The sequence below is a fragment of the Sorex araneus genome, chromosome 7 (genome assembly GCF_027595985.1).
Source record: "Sorex araneus isolate mSorAra2 chromosome 7, mSorAra2.pri, whole genome shotgun sequence".
NCBI lineage: Eukaryota > Metazoa > Chordata > Mammalia > Eulipotyphla > Soricidae > Sorex > Sorex araneus.
In genome coordinates, this window is record NC_073308.1 from 65,910,424 (window position 1) to 65,929,809 (window position 19,386).

At 42.5% G+C, this 19,386-nt stretch overlaps 1 protein-coding gene across 1 annotated transcript in view; it reads right to left on the reverse strand.

Moving 5' to 3' along the window:
- Positions 1 to 19,386, reverse strand: part of HHIP (hedgehog interacting protein) — a 95,754-nt gene that overhangs the window by 33,480 nt on the left and 42,888 nt on the right. Inside the window, exons 5-7 of the mRNA XM_004606198.3 lie at positions 3,529 to 3,680; positions 2,955 to 3,128; positions 2,206 to 2,349 (exon numbers count right to left, since the gene is read on the reverse strand). Coding sequence (XP_004606255.1) covers positions 2,206 to 2,349; positions 2,955 to 3,128; positions 3,529 to 3,680 — 470 coding nt within the window. The remainder of the gene's footprint in view (positions 1 to 2,205; positions 2,350 to 2,954; positions 3,129 to 3,528; positions 3,681 to 19,386) is intronic.

Here is a 19,386-nt window from a genome sequence, read left to right on the forward strand (position 1 = left end):
AGCACCATTTAAAAACTGTAGCCACATAAGAGTTGCACCTTACTTTTTTTTTTTTGGCCAAAAATTGCACATGAAGCAACACAGTTATGTGGTGAAATTAGGTATTTAGTTCAGTTCTCTGTCCCAGGCACTAAAAAAGTACAATAGGCTTTCCTTTTAGCTGATGACTGCTCTAGTTTCTGGTCGGCTTGTTGAAATCTTCCTTGGTCTGAAAGTCTTAGAGGAAAGTGTTCCATTAGCTCTCGGCTAGGAGGTTGGAATGTATGGCACAGGCCTCCCCCCATCGCTATTGCCAAAAAAAAAGTGCCTTGTTCTGTGTTTCTGCACCAGAATCTCCAGGCTGGGGGTGCCAGGGAGGGGGCACCCCCATTTCACAGTGCTGTTTGCTGGAGGTATCTGCAAGGGCTGAGCTGGAGGAATGGAATGTGACTGTTTTTCTCCACATCCTGAACCCACTGTAAGTATTCCCTGTCGCGCAGATTTTAAGATCTGCAGAGATGCCAAAAAGGAAATGAACTGTAGACGTGGACTTTGATGGAGGGGAGATGAAGGGCAGGAGGGATTATAAAAATAAAAAGTTTGAGAAATACTCACCTTGCACATAGTGAACACTCAATAAACATGAAATAGCAATAATAACTTCACTAATAAATGAGTGAATGTGGCCCCGTGCCCCTTAGAATGAATAACAGCACGGACTGGGTGAAGCTTTCCACCTAAAACTGCTCCATCCTGCCTCAGAGGATTCTGAAAGGATCCTCAGCCCACGAGAGCCTCCCTCCACATGATCCTCTGCGTTTCTTCTGCTCAAGTCCACGGCAGCCGACAGTCCAAACAAACTGCCTTAGTACGTGTATGTTCGGCCACATTCATTCCTGCTCAGGGGCTGTTCCCAGCTTCGTGCTTGGGGTCATTCCCTTTGGTACCTGGGGACTCTGTGATGCTGGAGAGTGACCCTGCCCTCCTGTGTGCCACGCATGTGCCCCAGCCCATTAAGCTCTCTGGCCCTGTCATGTTTTTCAAGTCTTTTTTTTTTTTTAATAACATATAGCCCCTGGGCTGGAGCAATAGTGCAGTGGGTTTGACTCCTCCGCCCCTCTCGGAGAACTCAGCAAGCTACTGAGAGTATCTCGCCCTCATGACAGAGTCTGGCAAGCTACCCGTGGCGTATTCGATACTCCAAAAACAGTAACAACAAGTCTCACAATGGAGACGTTACTGGTGCCCGCTTGAGCAAATTGAGGAGCAATGGGATGACAGTGACAGGTGGCAACATATAGCCCAATTCCTCACAAATGGATACTACATCAAAGGTTAACTGAAGCTGTGATAAAAAGAATTATAATTTATTTAAGATTCACTAGAAATGCTTAAGTCTGTAGCTATGTTTCTCTGATGGGTAGAATTCTGTTTAATCACGACAGTAGCCCTTTCATACCCCCTGAATGGTGGCTCGGACCACCCCTGTTTGTGGTAGAAGAGAACAAGCATTTAGAGAAATATGAGGAGGCCCAGGAAAGGTGGGCCATCTCTCTGAATCGCTCAGGTGGCATTTTGAATCATTACACTCGTCCAACGGTGCTGATCTAAGGATAATCCTCCAGGGCCGGAGTGACAGCACAGCGGGGGCTGTGTTGGCCTTGCACGTGGCTGACCTGGTTTGATCCCGGGAACCCCCTGTGGTCGGTCCCCTGACTCTCACCACAAGTGAGTGACCTTGAGTGTGGAGCCAGGAGTAAGCCCTGATGCCAGCTGGGTGTGCCCCCAAGCCCAAATAATAGAAGAACTCATTCTCCAAAATGCTACGGCAGGGGCTGGAGCAAGAGTATAGCGGGTAGGGTGTTTGCCTTGCATGCAGCTGACCCGGGTTTGATTTCCAGCATCCCATATGGTCCCCCGAGCACCGCCAGGAGTAATTCCTGAGTGCAGAACCAAGAGTAACTCCTGAGCATCGACGGGTGTGACCCAAAAAAGACAAAATGCTACGGCAATCTCCCCTTCTTTCCCCACAACACCCCAGGAACTGCTTCTCTTCCTGGTCTCACCATCTGCCCTCTCAGTCAGCGGGGTGGGCAAAACGAGCCAGTGCCATAGTAGACCAACAGCCTTGGACACCACCCCTGCCTGGCCACCCTCTTAAAGTCATCCCCAGACCCCCAGGGTCCGCCTGGCTTGACAGAAGATGAGAGCACAGGCGTGGCTCACCTGCCTGGATCGTGCAGGCCGTGCGCGAACACCTCGGGGGGCTGGTTGGTGCTGTTGAAGTGCGGGTTGCTTGTGGGGATGGAGTAAGGCACCGTACACACGTCTGCATCCACGTCCAGCCGCAGCACGGAACCTGTGAAGTCACTGAGGGGTTGGAGCACGATGTAAGTATTCCCGCTACTGGCACGCATGGAGCTGAAACTAAAGGGGGAACTGGCACCTGTGGCTCGAAGACCCATTCCTCTTATTAAAAAAAAAATCCCTAAATGCCAGCTGGTGGGACATGAGCCCAAGGGATGCTGCTAGGTGGTGGTAGCCTCAGGACCTAGCTCTCTAGGGGGGCCATTTGGCATGCAGCTGAAGCCACGTGGAGCAGAGAACCCCACCGGGAACATGGTTTTGGACCCCTTCCTACAGTGACTTTCAAAAAGACTGTACCCACCTACTGTGCAATTCCCCTTCCCTTTATAAATGTGGATGGACCTTGATCCCTGGAGCGAGATATTTAATCGAGGACAGGTCTTAACTCATACACTCATGACTCTGTCCCCAGTACTGAAAATACTTGAATCTGGGGTCAGGGATGCAGCTCAAAGGGCAGACAGGGCATATTTCTTGCATGCTTGAGGCCTGAGGTTTGATCCCTGTGTCCCCTCCCAACTCCGTCCCCCACAGGCCCCAGGGCAAGAGCCACTGACCCCAAAGCATTTCAATCTCCTGAGATGCTGACTGGGTTGGGTTGGGTTTACCTTAACCCATCCATCTCTTCCATATCATCCAGTGTGATCATCCCATCGCCGAGAATGATGTACAAAAAGCCATCGGGCCCAAACAACAGCTGTCCTCCCAGATGCTTCCTGTGCAGTTCTGCTACTTCCAGAAACACTCTGGCCGTCCTCACATCCACTTGGTGGGGATTCTTCCTGCAATGGGGAGGCAAGGCCGTCAGTGCGAAGAAACACGGGCCGCAGGGCGCCCACACCCTGCGAGGCAAATGCCTTTGCGGTAAATCATCAAATACGTGGAGTAAATGAGAAAGGATTCTGAAAGTCCCTCGGCCTCCGCATCTCAGGATAAGGCGTAAGACTGAACGAGAGACCTCAGAGGGACAGAATTAAAGTGATCGTTGGAGCCATCATTCTCCTCAAAGACATTTAAGGTTTTCAGCAGGGTGAAGACTACAACTTAATCATTAGTAGCTTCCGGGCTAATTATCTGTCATCCCTAAACTGAAACCTAAGCAGAGATCATGAGAAAACAAGACAAAAAAAAAAAACCCAAAAAAACCCAAAACACTTGATCCTTGGTGCATGCTTGCGATACCTGGACACTGTATATTCCACAACCCGGAGGATGTGGTCGTGGGGCCCGATGGCCCAGCGCTCCTGGTTGGTAGTGTAAGACACATACAGCTTTCCATTTTTCTTGTAATTGGGATGGAATGCAAGGCTTAGCAGTCCTCTTTCATCTCCTCCCTGCAGTCAAATGAAAAACACAAAGAATGGTGAAGTTAATTATGTTCTTTATTGTGTTTCAGCTGGAACCCCAAAAGAGTCCCTTTCTTTCTTCTGGATAATCTTTGCCCACACTCTTTTCTTTTCCTCCTTGCCCAACGCACAAAGAAGGATTATAAAACATTTCCCTTGGCGGAACTCTGTAAGGGTCAGGAACGAGACGATTGTCTTGTGCGGTTATCTTTGCACAGGACCCATGCAGGACTTCTGTCAAGTCATTTGTGTGTGTGATCTCGGGAAGCTCGGAAGACAAGTTGAAGTGCAGCCGAGAATTCTTCGCTGGTTACTAGGTTGCTTGTAGTTCACAGAAGACAAATCCAAAGGCTGATAATCAGCCGTCACTTCTAATCCAAGTCTCTCGAACCTAAAACACAGTGTGGGCTGCCAACTCCCACCGTCTTGGCAATATGTTTAGAAAACAGTGAAATTGCTTGTGTAATATGTAAACCTTTGCTTTACCCCGGAGCCATCTATATCAGCCGTCACTATGATGGTGGTCTGCCCTCATAGCTAGGTAATAAGCAGTTGTGGCCGAGCTACGTAGAAATGAGGTCGTTTTACATGAATCCCTTCACTGCTTAGCTTTTCTTTAGAGAAGCCTAGAGAAATGGGAGGGGAGCTCAGAGCTATAGGGCGGGGGGTGGGGGCTGAGAGGAATGTTGGTGAGCAAAAGAGAAGCAAGCCCCCAACAACTTTCTTTTGTTATTATATGAATGTCAAGGATTGTATACATTCAGCATGCCAAATGCTGTAACAATTAAAACATCATCGTGTCCTCAAATAGAAAGGCATTTTATCTTTATTTTCTGCTAATTCAGCTTGATGAAATTCAATAGGGTCTTAGCATTTGCTTTATCCCACAAGTAGTCTAGGAATTTCTATAATGAAATCCACGGATCTAAAATTATCTAGATCGGAGACTTAGAAGTTCATATTCAAGTAGCCAGAAAGCACTTCCTTTACCGGCACGCCAGGGGAAAAACTTGACCTAGAAATTCAACGCTGTGCCTGCATCTTCTATACGCCCTCTCATTAAACCCCACATCTCCATCGGCCCAAAGCTGAGCCTCTTCAGCCAGGAGGGAAAGCGATTTCTTCACAGGGTTCTGTTCAATAATGAAATGCTCACATGCCTTTTGTGCGGGATAAAGTGTTGCCAGCAGGGTAGACAATTGTTGGTCATCTTAGTTCAATGTGGATTTGAGCATTTTAGACATGAGGCAAGTGGGGTTGGACAAACTGCTTTCAGATGCTACCACCCAAAGGGGAAAACATCCAAACTTTAATAATATTTTTATAAAAGGGCACAAATCTCCCAGAATAACCAACTTGTTATTCAAAAGGAAAAAAATCTGCCTCTTAGTTTTCCTATCACTGTATGCTTAATGTTAATCAAAAGAATAAGATTGTTAAAGCACGAGACTCCAATGATTATACTGTATGAACAAGTCTTTATTTGAGGGATTATTTTATTATGCCTTCAATATTAATTTAGTTTAATAAACTGAGGTTGCCATGTTGCTTCTTATATCTTCCTCCAAACAGTGCTTTTCTCTGTCCCATGAGATTTTGAAAGCTGGGATGGGTAATGACCATTTGCTTGCAGAAAAAGCTATTGCAGACTTAAGTCTCCTTGACAGATGGAGAAGGAGACCTCGAATGGGATTTAGTTTGTGATTAATTCCTCTTCGAAATATATTTCCCCGTGAAGCCGTGAGTGCAGGGTAAACCCCGCCTGCCCACTTCACAAATGTTTGTGTTCTACTCTAAGAAGCTTTGGCTGAAAGCAGTTCTTTTGTAGTTTTTAATCGAATCATCTGAAATACAATTTGAGTTGGAGAGCCACAAGTTTTATAACTGTGCTGCTGGATTTTTGGGAATTAGGAAAAGTTGCATTTGGGCATTGTAGAAAGACAGCTGGGAAAAGAGATTTAAGCAAATCCTAAACAGAAGCCCACCATTCACTTGGAAGATTCATCTAGTCCCTGATGGCTCTGTGAGTATCGATGACGTTTATTCAGGGGCCAAATGTGGAAACAGAAAGAGACATGGGAGAAGCAAGGAAATAATACAGGAGTAATTGGGGCAGGGGGGACCGCAGAAGCCAATAATTCTTCAGGTTAGAGAGTTTACATTTGCTTGATCATCCTATGATTTCATGGTTTTCTCTTTTTAAAACTCCACTTTCAGGAGCAAAGTGGTGTGTTTGGTTTAGAAACAGGACTAATTAGGGGCTGGAGCGATAGCCTTGCATGAGGCCAACCCGGATTCGATTCCCAGCATCCCATATGGTCCCCTGAGCACCACCAGGAGTAATTCCTGAGTGCAGAGCCAGGAGTAACCCCTGTGCATCACCAGGTGTGACTCAAAAATCAAAAAAAAAAAAAAAGAGAAAGAAACAGGACTAATTAATTACTCAGGTCAAATCGGAGAAAAATACTCCCTTTCTAAACTATGTTGATGAAAAAATAAGACTCAGGATGTTCTTTAAAAGCCAAGAGTGCCTCTGGAGCTTTGAAGTCATGTTTTAACAGAGATGCTCAATGTTCAGGTTTGAAAGAAGGGACCCACCTCAGCTGTCAGGAGACTAAAGGAATCAGAAGCTCATGCTGACCTTGAACAAGACTTCATAATTCTGCTATCTGTATAAAACATGTGTCAGAACATTATATTCATGTCATCCATTTAAGGAGTATAAAATCATGATTTTCCTCTCCCACTCAAGCCAATCTTGGAGGTGGGAGTTACTTTCTTGAGCTGTATTTGAAGAAGAAGGTTGCTTGGACATTGAAGGATTTGACTTTATCAGGATGGGGTGAAGCCACACACTAGAAACAGGACCAGGTACTCAGACTGCTTCTATAGAACCCTTGGCAGAACACTGGTCACCTTGGCCCAAGAGCCTGGCAGGCTTATCTGTTTGGTTTCTGATCTCCCTGCCAAGTAGCTGTACCCTCTGCACCAGGTCTGACTCTGTACTGACATCTTATCCTGTGTGTCTGAGTCCTGAACCCAGGCCCTGAGACACCCATCAGAACCGCCCTTGTGACGTCCTTACTTTACTTCCTGATGCTTCCCATCCATTCTTCCTCGCTGCATGTAGCATTATGGAATTAAAACCATGCATTTTCCTGTAAGTATATCTCATGGTGATTCATTAAAAAAATACATCCCCCCCCAAAAAAAAACAGAAACAAAAACCCATGCATTTGATGGAACTAATATCCAAGGCCAGGAAAAACAGGGGCTAAGAGGACTGGCCAATGGTTGAAAGGTTGCCACAAGTGTGTGTGGGGCACAGGGTACTTAGGATAGAGAAGGGACCAGCATGACAATAATAGTTGGAAAAAATCATGCTGGACAAGAACTGGGTGATGGAAAAAAGGTAAAGGGATATACATGATAATAAATGTATATACATGATATACATTTCAGTATCTGTTTTGCAAACAATAATGCACAGAGATGGGGGTGGGGTAGAGGGAGTGAGAGAAACAGAGAAAGAGAAAGAGAGAAAGATAGAAAGAGAGGGAGGGAGTGTCTGCCATAGGCATGGGGGTGGGTGGGAGGGAAACTGGGGACATTTGTGGTGGGAAATGTACACTGGTGAAGGGATGGGTGTTGGAACACTATATGACTGAAACCCAGTCATGAACAACTTTGTAACTGTGTATCTCACTGTGGTTCAATTAAAAAAAATAAAATAAAAACCAGTGAAATCTCTGATTTTTAAACTGATTCAAATAAACATGTGGCAGAGAATGAACCTCCAAGTAATCAGCTGGCCTGGCTGGCTGAAAAGGGAGGTCAAATGGCAGAGTTGCAGCCCAAGAAGCTACACCTTCCAAAGGACACCGAATCCTAACGTACTTCTGAAAACCATTAACCAATGTCCAAAACGTTTGTCCTTAGCCATATGGAAAGTGACTGGTTGAAATATTCAGATTACGCTTTGTACTTTGTTACCAATGGCGAACACTGGGTGAACAGTGTGCTTTCGGGTGTGCCCTCACTGCGACAGCCAAGCAGGCCACGGACCAACCACATGAAGAGGCTTTAGGGTCGCTACTGTTTGGTTCACACTTGTTTTCCTTAAACCCTACCTGCAGTCCCACCTCAGTATCATAAGCTTTCAGGAGACCTTTGCTTTAACTCAACCTTCCAGTCCGATACCACGCCAAGCACCAATGATTGCTCGAAATCATGTAATAAAGTGATATGAAAAAAAAATTCCCTGAGTCTGGAACTCTGAGACTGACCCGCTTGGGAGTAAACCCTAAAAACCTCCTCCTCAGGCATGTTTAACCAGGAGTCACCACTCTGACTTTTGCGCTGTCACTCAGCCCTCGGGAACAATTTCAGAATCAACAGATAAGACGGAGCTCCCCACCCCACTCCCAAATCACGCCCAAAAGGGTCCTGATGTCTTTAAGTATAAGATCCAATCGAGTCCTCTAGCTTTGGAATAGTTCTCTAGTGAAGAGACCACAATTTGAACCAGATGCTAGAAATATTCCTCCACTTTGAAGAATATCAAATACCCGGCCGACAAAGAGATATAACCAAGGGTAACAGTAATTTCATTTTTGGAGGGGAGATTGGGCCACACCCAGACAAAGTTGGGGCTTACTCCTGGCTCAGTCCTGGTATTGCTAGCGATCAAACCAGGGTCAGCCAGGTGTGCGACAAGCATCTTAACCCCTGTACTAAGTCTCTAGTTGCTGTATTTTCCTTCTAAAGAGAAAAGGTAATGCCTGGTCCTTTATTGTGATATTACTTTAAAGAAAACACTTCCTACAAACTTTCAGTGTCCTACAATTCTTTTTTTTTCACCTCTGATTTCTGACTTCTTTAAAATTTGCTTTAGTGTTGACTTGTATATTTTAGGAATCTTGTATATTTGTATGTTGAAAGAACTGGGCAACACTGACCTGGAAGCAACATTTCTTTTAGTGACCTTTTGGCAAATAACTGAGTCTGTTAGTCTAGTACATAACAATGTGGGATCAATAAAAAAAAAAAGAATGTCAATTAAAGTCACAGTGCTATGGAAATAGATTCCTGTTCTCACCTTATTCTCAAAACAAGGCTGCAGTTTATTCAGCAAATGTTTATGGACTATTGAGCAGTAATTGAGGACTAAGACTGGAACTAGGAAGAATGTGAATGAGAAGCAAGCTTTGCCATCCAGTAGCCAACAAAGTGAGTTTCCTGTTGGTCCATTCCAACTACATAGCTTCATGATGGTGATGTTTAAGGGAGTTGAGCAATAAATATTACACTATTAGAAATGTATATGCACCCTCCCACCAAAAGTCAAAGAGAATAAATAAACTTTCTTTCACGAAGGCTAATTATTATATTTGCACCTAAGGTTTCTCTGATCTAAAATCTGGCAATGAACAGGAACAGCCTTGGTTACATAAAAGCGAAACTGTAGGACAAATTTAGACTGCGTGACTGCCAACAATTAAGTGCATCTTCTTCTGATTTGCATGTACATGACTGAGCCATAGGGGTATAAATAAAGTTCTCCAATTGAATTCTTTTCTCCCTTTCCTTCCTCTCTCCCTCTTTTCCTCCCACCTTCTCTCTCTCTCCTCTCTCTCTCTTTTTGAGTTTTGGGGCCATACCCAGTGGTGCCCAAGGCTTATTCCTGGTTCTGTGCTCGGGGATCACTTCAGACAGGATTCAGGGTACTGTACGTGGTGCCAGGGACTTACTTCTGGTCAGCTGCGTGTTAAGTAAGCGCCATACCGTCTCTCTATCTCAAGAATTCTTTTGCTCTCAGTTATGATGGATCTTCTGAAAAAATCATCATAATCATGGAGCAGCAGCATTTAAAATTCTCTGTATATTCTACACTTTCATGATGAGGCAAGGGATCATATGTCCTGGGATCCACAAGGGTATTGTGGATCTTCCTTCTTCATTCTTCAAAGGCAGTCGAAATGGGTTGAATCCTTATATTGCACCATGCAGGCTTCCTCTGCTGCTCTTCCATGCTTAAGATTGTAGCAACACGGTGCACACAGATTCCAGAATAACCTCCTTATATGTTGGCTAGCAACGAGAATTCCTTTCTGTCATGTACTGAAAATGGACCCAGGTTAGAGAGATTACAATATCTTTTGGGAAAGGGCATTAGCCTGATTACTATACGGGTATTTAAATCTGATCTTAAACAAGGATCCAAAGCATTGATGATTTAATCCTTCTTGCACGTGCCCTATTGTGAGGACTATGGAAGAAAAGACGAATGGAATTGAATCCATAAATTCACCCACGGAAAGCTGTTCCAGGAAACACTCTCTTAGCTTTCAAGATTGAAGGGATAGCCACCAATTCAGGATGAAGTGAAAGAGCTTCTCAGGATTGAGAAGGGTGGAAGACTTGCCTAATGGTGTGCATACATGTCAACAGGGGCTCGATCGAGCTCCAACTGCCCCTTCTCGCTCATATTTTTGGGCCACACCCAGTGTGCTCAGGGCTTACTCTTGGCTTTGCAGTCAGGGATTTGATCACTCCTGGCAGGCTTATTGAAGCCAGGCTGGCTGGATGCAAGGCCCGTGCCCTCCCTGCTGTGCTACCTCTCCAGCTTCTGAGGGATCAGTGTGGGCAGGCTGCGGGGACCATATGTAGTGCTGGGGATTTATCCTAGATGGGCTGTGTGCAAGGCAAGCATCTTACCTGCCGCTGTTCTAGCTCTCCAGCCTAAGGGATAGAAGGTTAATCAACAGGAGACAGAGAATATGAAAATACAAGCCAACCTTTTCTACTGTCTCGGGGGTTTCACGCTCGCCAAAACTGCTGTTTTGTTGCTAAGTTTTGAAACACCATAGAGTGTTAAATTCTTCATAGCTCCTGGGAAGGATGAGAAACTTTTTTTTTTTCAGTAGTTCCACAATCTAATAAGGTCTCAGAAGAGGAGTTTGTAATCCCCTGAGGATCTCTGGTGTATGGGAGGGGCTTCTGGTTCGGCAAGGTGCAATCATGATCAATATATCTGGTCCTGCTCTTCAATTCTTGGCACAAAGTTCTTAAAACCACTAGAAATTCTTAAGTGGGAAAACTGCCCTGTTATTCCTATGAGCTCCAGTCAACCTTACCTGTGTGGATGCTGATGAGGAGGTTCTGAGGGGCCCTGGCTAGTGTTGGAATGTGAAATTGGGCTCAGGAGCCATGGGAACAAAACAATGCAATCGGAAGACTGGAACTTTCAGGTACACTTACCACTCTCTAGGACGGGGAGGGGGTGCAGGATGAGCTGTCACCGGTGGCTGTGATTCAATCAACTCTACCTAATGAAGTTGCCACTAATGCCCTTCTCCCCCTCCGGAGGGGGGAGGACAGGGAGGGGGTGGTGAGAGACATGCTGGGACCATTGGTGGTGGAATATGGGCACTGATAGAGGGATGGGCAACTTGACCACTGTATAACGGAAATGCAAGCACAAGAGTTTGTAAGTCTGTAACTGTACCTCACAGTGATTCACTAATTAAAAATTGTTTTAAAAATGCTACCAACGTAGACAACAGGGTTTGGAGAGCTTCTGGGTTGATTAACACGCCAAAGCACTATGAATTAGCATGCCTGCAGAGGCTGTGGAGCTCTGTTCACCCCTGCCCCGGCCTCCCTTCACTATACATTACTTCCTCCTAAGAATCTCTTTAACGTAGCTATTCTTGATTTGTTGCCTCACACTATAATAAACCAGTAATAGTAAATAAAGGACTTTCCTGAGTTCCCTGAGTCATTCCAGGGAGTTCTTAGCCTGAGAAGGGCTCGTGGGAACTCCTGAATTTGTCGTTAGCTGGGCAGAGATGTGGGGAGCCTGGCTATTTCATTTGTGGCTGAAATGGGAGCAGTCCTGGGAGACGCGGGGGCCTAGGCTAGCACTCAACTTTCCTGTCAAGTCAATGGAATTGTTCAACATAGTTTGGCTTGAAAAATTTGTTGATGTGAGAAAAAAAAAAAAGCTCTCATTTGGTGTCAGAATACCCCAGGAACACAGCCAAGAGGCTCCAATGTCTACCCCGTCTCCCCAGGAAGGAGGTGATGAGTACCTCTACAAAGAAGTTGAAGCCTGAAGTTCAAGAATGCTTGAAATAATCGGATAGTCTTTGTTTTATATAAATACTGCATATAGAATTTATCATTCAATAAAAGATCCTGTCATTTCATTATTCATTCGTTTCTGGGTGTCTGGGGCGGGGATCACACCTGTGGTTTTAGACCTTCTACCACTGTGCTAACCCTATGTCCCTAACCTTCACCCTGGCCTTCTCTTCGCCGTTCTCTGGCAGCCTGAGATAGGTGGGATCTATTCCTTCCCACTTGTGTGCTTTTTTTTTTGGGGGGGTTTTGGGTCACACCCAGCGATGCACAGGGGTTACTCCTGGCTCATGCACTCAGGAGTTGCACCTGGCAGTGCTCGAGGTACCATATGGGATGCTGGGAATCAAACCTGGGTTGGCCGTGTGCAAGGCAAACGCCCTACCCACTGTGCTATTGCTCCAGCCCCACTTGTGTGCTTTTATTTAAGTTTCCCCCCTCTTTTTCCAGACGTGGCTTCTCTCTGGGACACCGGACACTTGCTCCACTAGTCTCTCAGCTTCCCAATAGTGAAGAGCTGAGACTGGCTTCATCTCTTCAAGGCCTAATCACGTACACCCTCAGTTCCCGTTGTCTAAGAAACATCTCCAAGTTTCCAGGGTTGGAGGAGCCAGGTTCACCTCCACAACACGCCCCAACAAGGGAGTGTCTTGCTTCAGATGGAGCCAGAGGGCTGCCACAGAACAGCTCCCTCAGAGGTTTCACCAAGTGTCTCTGAAGGCACGCCAGTCTTTCGTGTAGATGGCAACTGGCCCCGCTCAACGCTGTGTGTAGGAGAGCATGCTTCTCCCCTGAGGACAGCAAATGCAAAGAGAGACAAGAACAGCCAAGAGATTGGAAGGTAATCTGCATAGACCAGCAGTAGCCAGGCTGGCTCTCTTCAACAGAGCTTTCCCTCAAAGTTTTCAAGCACAAGCAAAGTCAGTCGGTCACTGGGTTTTAGAGAATGACTCCAGAGGGAAGAAACATGGAGGGCTCATTGCTTCTTTTTGTTTGATTTTGGGTCACACTCTGCTGAAGGTTGGTGGTTACTCTCAGCTCAGTGCTCAGGGTATCATGCAGCATTGGGGATCGAACCCCAGCCTCCTAAGTGCGAAGAGTGCATGACAGTGCTTTGAGCTTGCTCTCTAGCCCTCCCAGCTCATTTTGGGTCACACCTGGCAATGCAAAGGGGTCACTTCTGGCTCTACACTCAGGACTTACCCCTGGTGGTGCTCAGGGGACCATATGGGATGCTGGGAATTGAACCCGGGGTCAGCCGCGTGCAAGGCAAATGCCCTATCCGCTGTGCTATCTCTCCAGCCGTCCCCCACCCAGCTACCTCTTATACCTTATGCTAACTTTTCACATTTTACTCGGTGAAGGAAAAAATATTTATATATATTTAGTTCCATACTTAAAAATATTATGGTTACAATATTTTACACATGTATGTTCATATATTATTTCATATAAACATTGTATATGTCAAATGGAATTTCATATTTCAATTTCATGTTTCCATTTTCCCCAAGGCTCTTAAAAATCTATTTAAACTGTGATATTTGATACTGTGTGGCATATTACACAGTGGACTGATTTGTACCTTTTCCCTCATCCAGGCCTGTTCAACTGCTCTAGAACCGTTGACTTATGCTGCGCAAGGAATCCATAATGACGTCAGGGACTGGCCTGAACTCTGGGGACGCTGGTGCTTTCTGTGTCAAATGTTAACAATATCTCTGGTGTTTCCACATTCAGTTCTCTAAAACACAGCTTCTAACAGACAAAATCCTTCAAGAAAATGAACCTGATTGAAAAACCTATCTAAAATAATGAAAAGCAGCAACAACAACAAACTACAGAAAGTACAAACCCCCAACACAAAATCCTATCACAAAACATTTGTGAAAAAGAACGATTTGTAGAAATGTTGACGACACTTAGAGAATGCAGAGCTACTGGGCTTGTGTTTGGGCAGCGTGAAAGCCGTAAGGAAAGATTTGACAAACACCACAAGAATGAACATAGGGATGAAAAAGCTAAGTAAAATAAAACAACTGTATGAAAATAAAATTGAAAAAAAAAGAAAAAGTAAGTAAACATGACAAAGGAGTTTAATAACTTCACTAGCCCCTTCTAATGCAATCTATCTGCTTAATATCTGTTGAAACCTAGAGATTCATAAATATGTATTTTAAGGCTAGACTACAAAGGGGAAGATTGGGGAGATTAGTACACGTCAGATTAGTACATCTGGAAAGACAAATCTACTAGACTATAAGCTTCTTGAAGACAAGGACCTTGTCGTTGTATTCCTGGCATCTTAGAAAGGATGTCATCTAAGGTGGAAGATGGGTCACAAAAGGAAATATGTATCTAGTTCTTCTATGTGCCAGAGACATTGCATGCTAAGTCATTTGTGAATAGTACCTTGTTTAAACTTTAGATACTTTTGACAACTCTGTAGTATAATGCTATTATTTTTAATTACATTTAGTTTTCTGGGCAAAGAGAGAGGTACAGAGGCTTTTAGCAATTCATTCAAAATGCATTTTTTTAATGCCCCAAATGAAAACAGAGTTTGTTTGTGACTGGAGGACAAAAAACGTAAACCATGGGGCTACATCATCTACTAAATATTTTCTAAACTAAAAAGACTGTATTCCCTCATCAGCACCAGCTGACTCAGTATAGAAACAGTCTTGCTGAGTACCTCAAGGAAATAAAACAAAACTTCTGTCACAGTTATTTAAATAAAAGTATTGCTTTCATTTTAAAGCAAAGTTGTGCTGGTGCACTGATAATATGGGGAAAATTTGGGTAACAAGTCTTGTCTTTGTTATCTGTTTCATGGGGTACATATCTCACTGTCGTCAATTTCAAAATGGCAGTATGATGAAGAAATGAATGCACATTACCTCCATGGTAAAATATTTTCTGCTCCTTCAAACCTCTTTTATTCTTTCCTCCCATCTTTCCCTCTCCTCTTTTAAAATTTCACTATGTCTGTACCTTTAAATAAAAAGCACCCAAATATTTTGGTGAGTTAAATGAGGGTTTAAGATACATAAAGCATTAATTAAACATGAGGGGGGAGGTATGCCTCACTGGGTTTTTAGGTGAAACACACTTAAAGACAAGTAGACCACCCACCCATAGAGCTGAACACTTCATAAGCCTTTCAAGCTGCCCATATGGTTATTTAATGGAGGAGAGGCACAGAGAAAGCCCTGGGTAAGTGTCATTCCTCCTGCTTCTGAGATCTCTCAGATAATCGAATAAAGCAATGAATGCAAAATCAGTTTTTAAAATTCCAGTGTGCTACTGAAATGGAAGCTGCAGTTCTTGCAGTAGGCAGAGAGGTTAAAACCATGCTCATAGTCAACTCACCCAGTAAGATGATTTTGGAAGGGAATGCGATTTTGAAATAGAAAAACTGTAGCTTACATTTTAGTCGTAGAAGGAATGCATTTAAATTATGCAGAGGACTAATTATCTTGTTGCCGACCATTCAAAGAACTTTTGGACTTCAGAAAATTGCAGGCATGGGAAGGCATACTAATAATTATATTTAGCAACAGGCTTACTACATAGTTTTGATAAATATCTTCTGTAACATTTCAGAGATTTAGATGACAAGTGTTACCAGTACATCCCTGCCCCCACTTTTTTGGAGGGGGGCACACAAGATTATGCCTTGGGCTTACTCCTGGCTCTGTGCTCAGCGAACACTGGTTGTGCTGTTCAGAGGAACTGTCTTCTGTACTGAGCCTGTAACTGGGGTCAGCTGCTTTCAAAGGCAGTGTCTTACCTTTTACTGGCTCTCCAATGCTTTATTGATGAATATTTTTTAAGACTTGAGGTCACTGAATTCTATTGTTAGAACATACAGACTTGGCTATGGAGGAAATATATATATATATTATATATTTTAAATATATATAAATATATAATATTTATATATATTTAAATATATATTTATATATAAGTATATATATTTAAATATATATATAAATATATATATATTTCCTCCATAGCCAATTTCTTTAAAATTAAGGAGTAGGAGAACAAGTCAACTCCAACATTCTGTGTCCTCTGGTAATATCATGGGAAATTATAGAAACATTTGCTCTCCACCAAAAACAAAGTCTCTGTAACAATCAACTTACAAGATTTTGTAGAAAAATATGTCTTCTTACTACTGGCAAACAACTGTGAAAATGACCTCAAAACAATATTGACTAATAGAATACATGTGTATATAAATGAAAAATATTAAATTCTCAGTTCAAATTTGGATATTCAATTATAGACAAAGGAAGAACATTATCTTATTCAAGGAGTGTGTGAGCATATGCATAACCATTAAAATAAATACATATCCCCAAAGATTAGGTGATGTTACAGAGAAAAGGAAATATTTGTTTATATTTGGTCAGATTAAATTTTTCCTTCTCTTATAATCTCAAGAATTTCCTTGGAATTATTCTTGAAATACAAATATTTTTTGAAAAATTACTAAGTTGACAAATATTGACCAAACCTTGTTTATAAAGCAAACAAGTCCCTTGGAATAAGTAAGATAATTTAGAAAATATTTCAAACCTCCCAACTTATTTTACTTAAAAGGTAAAAAAGAAATGGTGCCCTATTGTCTTGCAGATTTAAAGGTTTTTCTTGGCATGAACTGATGTGTAATAAAGAAAGCTATTTTTTCATAGTTTATTACTAAAAATAATTTTTCACTGTCCTTAGATATAGAAGAACTATTAACTTCTATAAGAATAGTAGTAAACTTTTTATGAAACTATTTGGAATATGAAATTTTATAGTGAAAACTGATGAAATAAAATAACCCATATGATTTCATTTGCCATGTCTAAAGTGAAAACCTCTGAGTCACGAAGTCTGACCATTTTGTCATTAAATGCAGGAACTGAAAACATTTTTCTAACAGTTTCATCTAATTTATACCTTTGCATTTTGAAAAATCTTTTTATTTGTCAGAAAAAAATGGGTGATCCAGGATTCTTGAAGCACATTATTAAAGACAAACGCTAAACTCTAGCGAGAGGCACACAATTGTTTTTAATGAATTTGACCTCTTTTATAAAGTTTGTTTTTTATGATGTGTGCCTGGTGGCTATGCAGCTAAAAGCATTACACCCTCACATTCAATAGAAATATAACATCAGGATCCTTCAGTTTCCGTCATGCTTCACTGCTCTCTGCTATTATACACTTCCTATTGCTACTCTAAATAAGAACTCAAATTGACTTATACAAGAACAAACATTAAACAATTAAGGAAGATTAGTGCTTTGAAAAGAAACCTTGAAAAAAAAATCCTAACAGTTTAGACCACCAAGAAGCACTAATAAATTTAAGAAAATATGAGGTTTCCTCTATGTGACTTCTTTTGAAAAGTTACGCAATCCATTTCTGGAACTTCAAGGTCATATAAAAATTATGGCACTTTTAAAATTATCCTCTGATTAGAGTTTGTGTTTACATGATTTATATGTCAATTAAACTTGTAATTTACCAAAAGAGCAAAGTCAAATTCTCTGAACTTTTGATAGTTTCATTCATCACTGTTCTGCAAAATGATCAAATGCAAAAATTCTAGCAATACAGCCAAACTAAAAGACAAAAAACTAATCAATATAAACACTCCTTCTACATGAAAATCCTTATTTCAAAAGAAAACGAGTTACAAATCAACATGTGGAAAGAGAAATGTTTGCTATTCCTACGGTATCCAACTTATGAAACTTTTGGGAGGTACAGCATCTAAGCTAATTCTTTAGTTGCTGTTTGTTTGGGGGCCACTCCTTAATGGTGCTCAGAGTTGAGTCCTGGCTCTGCATTCAGGAATCACTGCTGGTGGGCTCCTGTGGGGGAGGGGTGGGCCACTTGGGACGCTGGGGATCAAACCCGAGTCATCTGTGTGCAAGGCAAGCATCCTAGTCACTGTGTCACGGCTCCTCTCCTCTCTATACTAACTCTGAGTAAAAGCAATTCCATTTCTAAAAGGTAAGTGTCTAATATCAAGTCATATAACAAATCAAGCCATATAACAATTTAAATTGATTAAATGCAGTCAACAACAATGAAAGAATGCAATTAAAAATCAGAATAGAGTTTGTGAAGACCTAAAGGGTGGCCTTGGATTTCTTAAGTCTGAAAAATATCTCAATGCACACAACTTGCCTTAAATACATGAAGATTTATTTTAAGGAGGGGGCACCATCTCCAGGTTATTTCTGTTTGTTAGGAAACTTTCAACCAACGGGAAGATTTTCAATAGAAAAACCATTTTTTGTTATATGTAATATAGTAGGGAACTGGCTTTAAATATCTAGAGATAACATAATTTTGGACAAAATCCGGGTAAGTTCCAATATTCAAATTGCAGACTGTGCTTAGTTGCTCTAAGAACAATAGAGCTCGATTGTCTAATATGTTCATAATCCAACATACACTGCAATTTGGACAAACTGGAGGACAGACTCATAACTTCCCAATTTAATTCACTTTATCACCTTGCAGATACAAGGTCGTGTTTCTAAATCACAGGGCAACTGAAGTGTTATAAAGTTCCCATCTTCCAAACGATCTGCTCCCAGTCTCTCCCACATCTACAACATTCCCACGGAGCTCACTGCATGGTTCTCCCCAGTGGATTCCAGCAATAGGAATATTAGCGTATATTAGGGATATTCATTGGTGGGCTCAGACTGGGTTTCCACTAGCTCACCAATAGAAAGGTGAACGGCCTAACTCTGCCCCTTATTAGCTTTTTAACATTGAAAGGGAACTGACCTCTTTTCTGCCTCACTTTTATTGTCTCTATCTTTTTCATCCTACAGGTCACGAGGCAGTGAACTGGAGGAGTGAGGAATGGATGCAGACACAATATTCGTGCTCAGTGAAGACCCACCACGACTACCCCTTATGCCCTGGCCTGGGGTATCAATTCCAGTTGGAAAAGAATAATTAAACAAGTCAGGCTATAAATAAATACATAATTATGTTTTGGAGGGGACTGTAAAAGAATAGGGTATGAAGGGAAAGTCTAATGGAAATCTAAATAAGGTAGGAGGTTAGGGAAGGTCTCTGAGAACTTATGTTCAAGCAGGGACTTGGGGGTGTCAGAGCAGGAGAGGAAAAAATTCACCAGGAAAGGAAGGACATCCCCGAGAGATCATTCATGAAAACTGACTATGGATCTTTGGGGAAAAAAGAAAGGGAAGGGAAGGATTCAAAGACACACTATCCCATCCCTAGTCTCCGACTGTGTAGAATTTTCGGTTCGTATTAATCTAGTGAACAAATATAGGTGCTCTACGATGAGAGCTGAGTTTGAATTCCTGCTTTGTGGCTTAACAGGCAGCCTGACTTGGGGGAAGTAATTAAGCATCTTTGTGCTTCCTTCCTCTCTCTCCTTCCTCTCTCTCGCCCGCTGCCTTTGTAAATGGATTAAAACTTTGGCTTCAAAAGGATTCTTTTTCATCAAATAAAATGTAAAGTTAGTAGCACTCCATGGGCATATATTAGCTGCTCACTA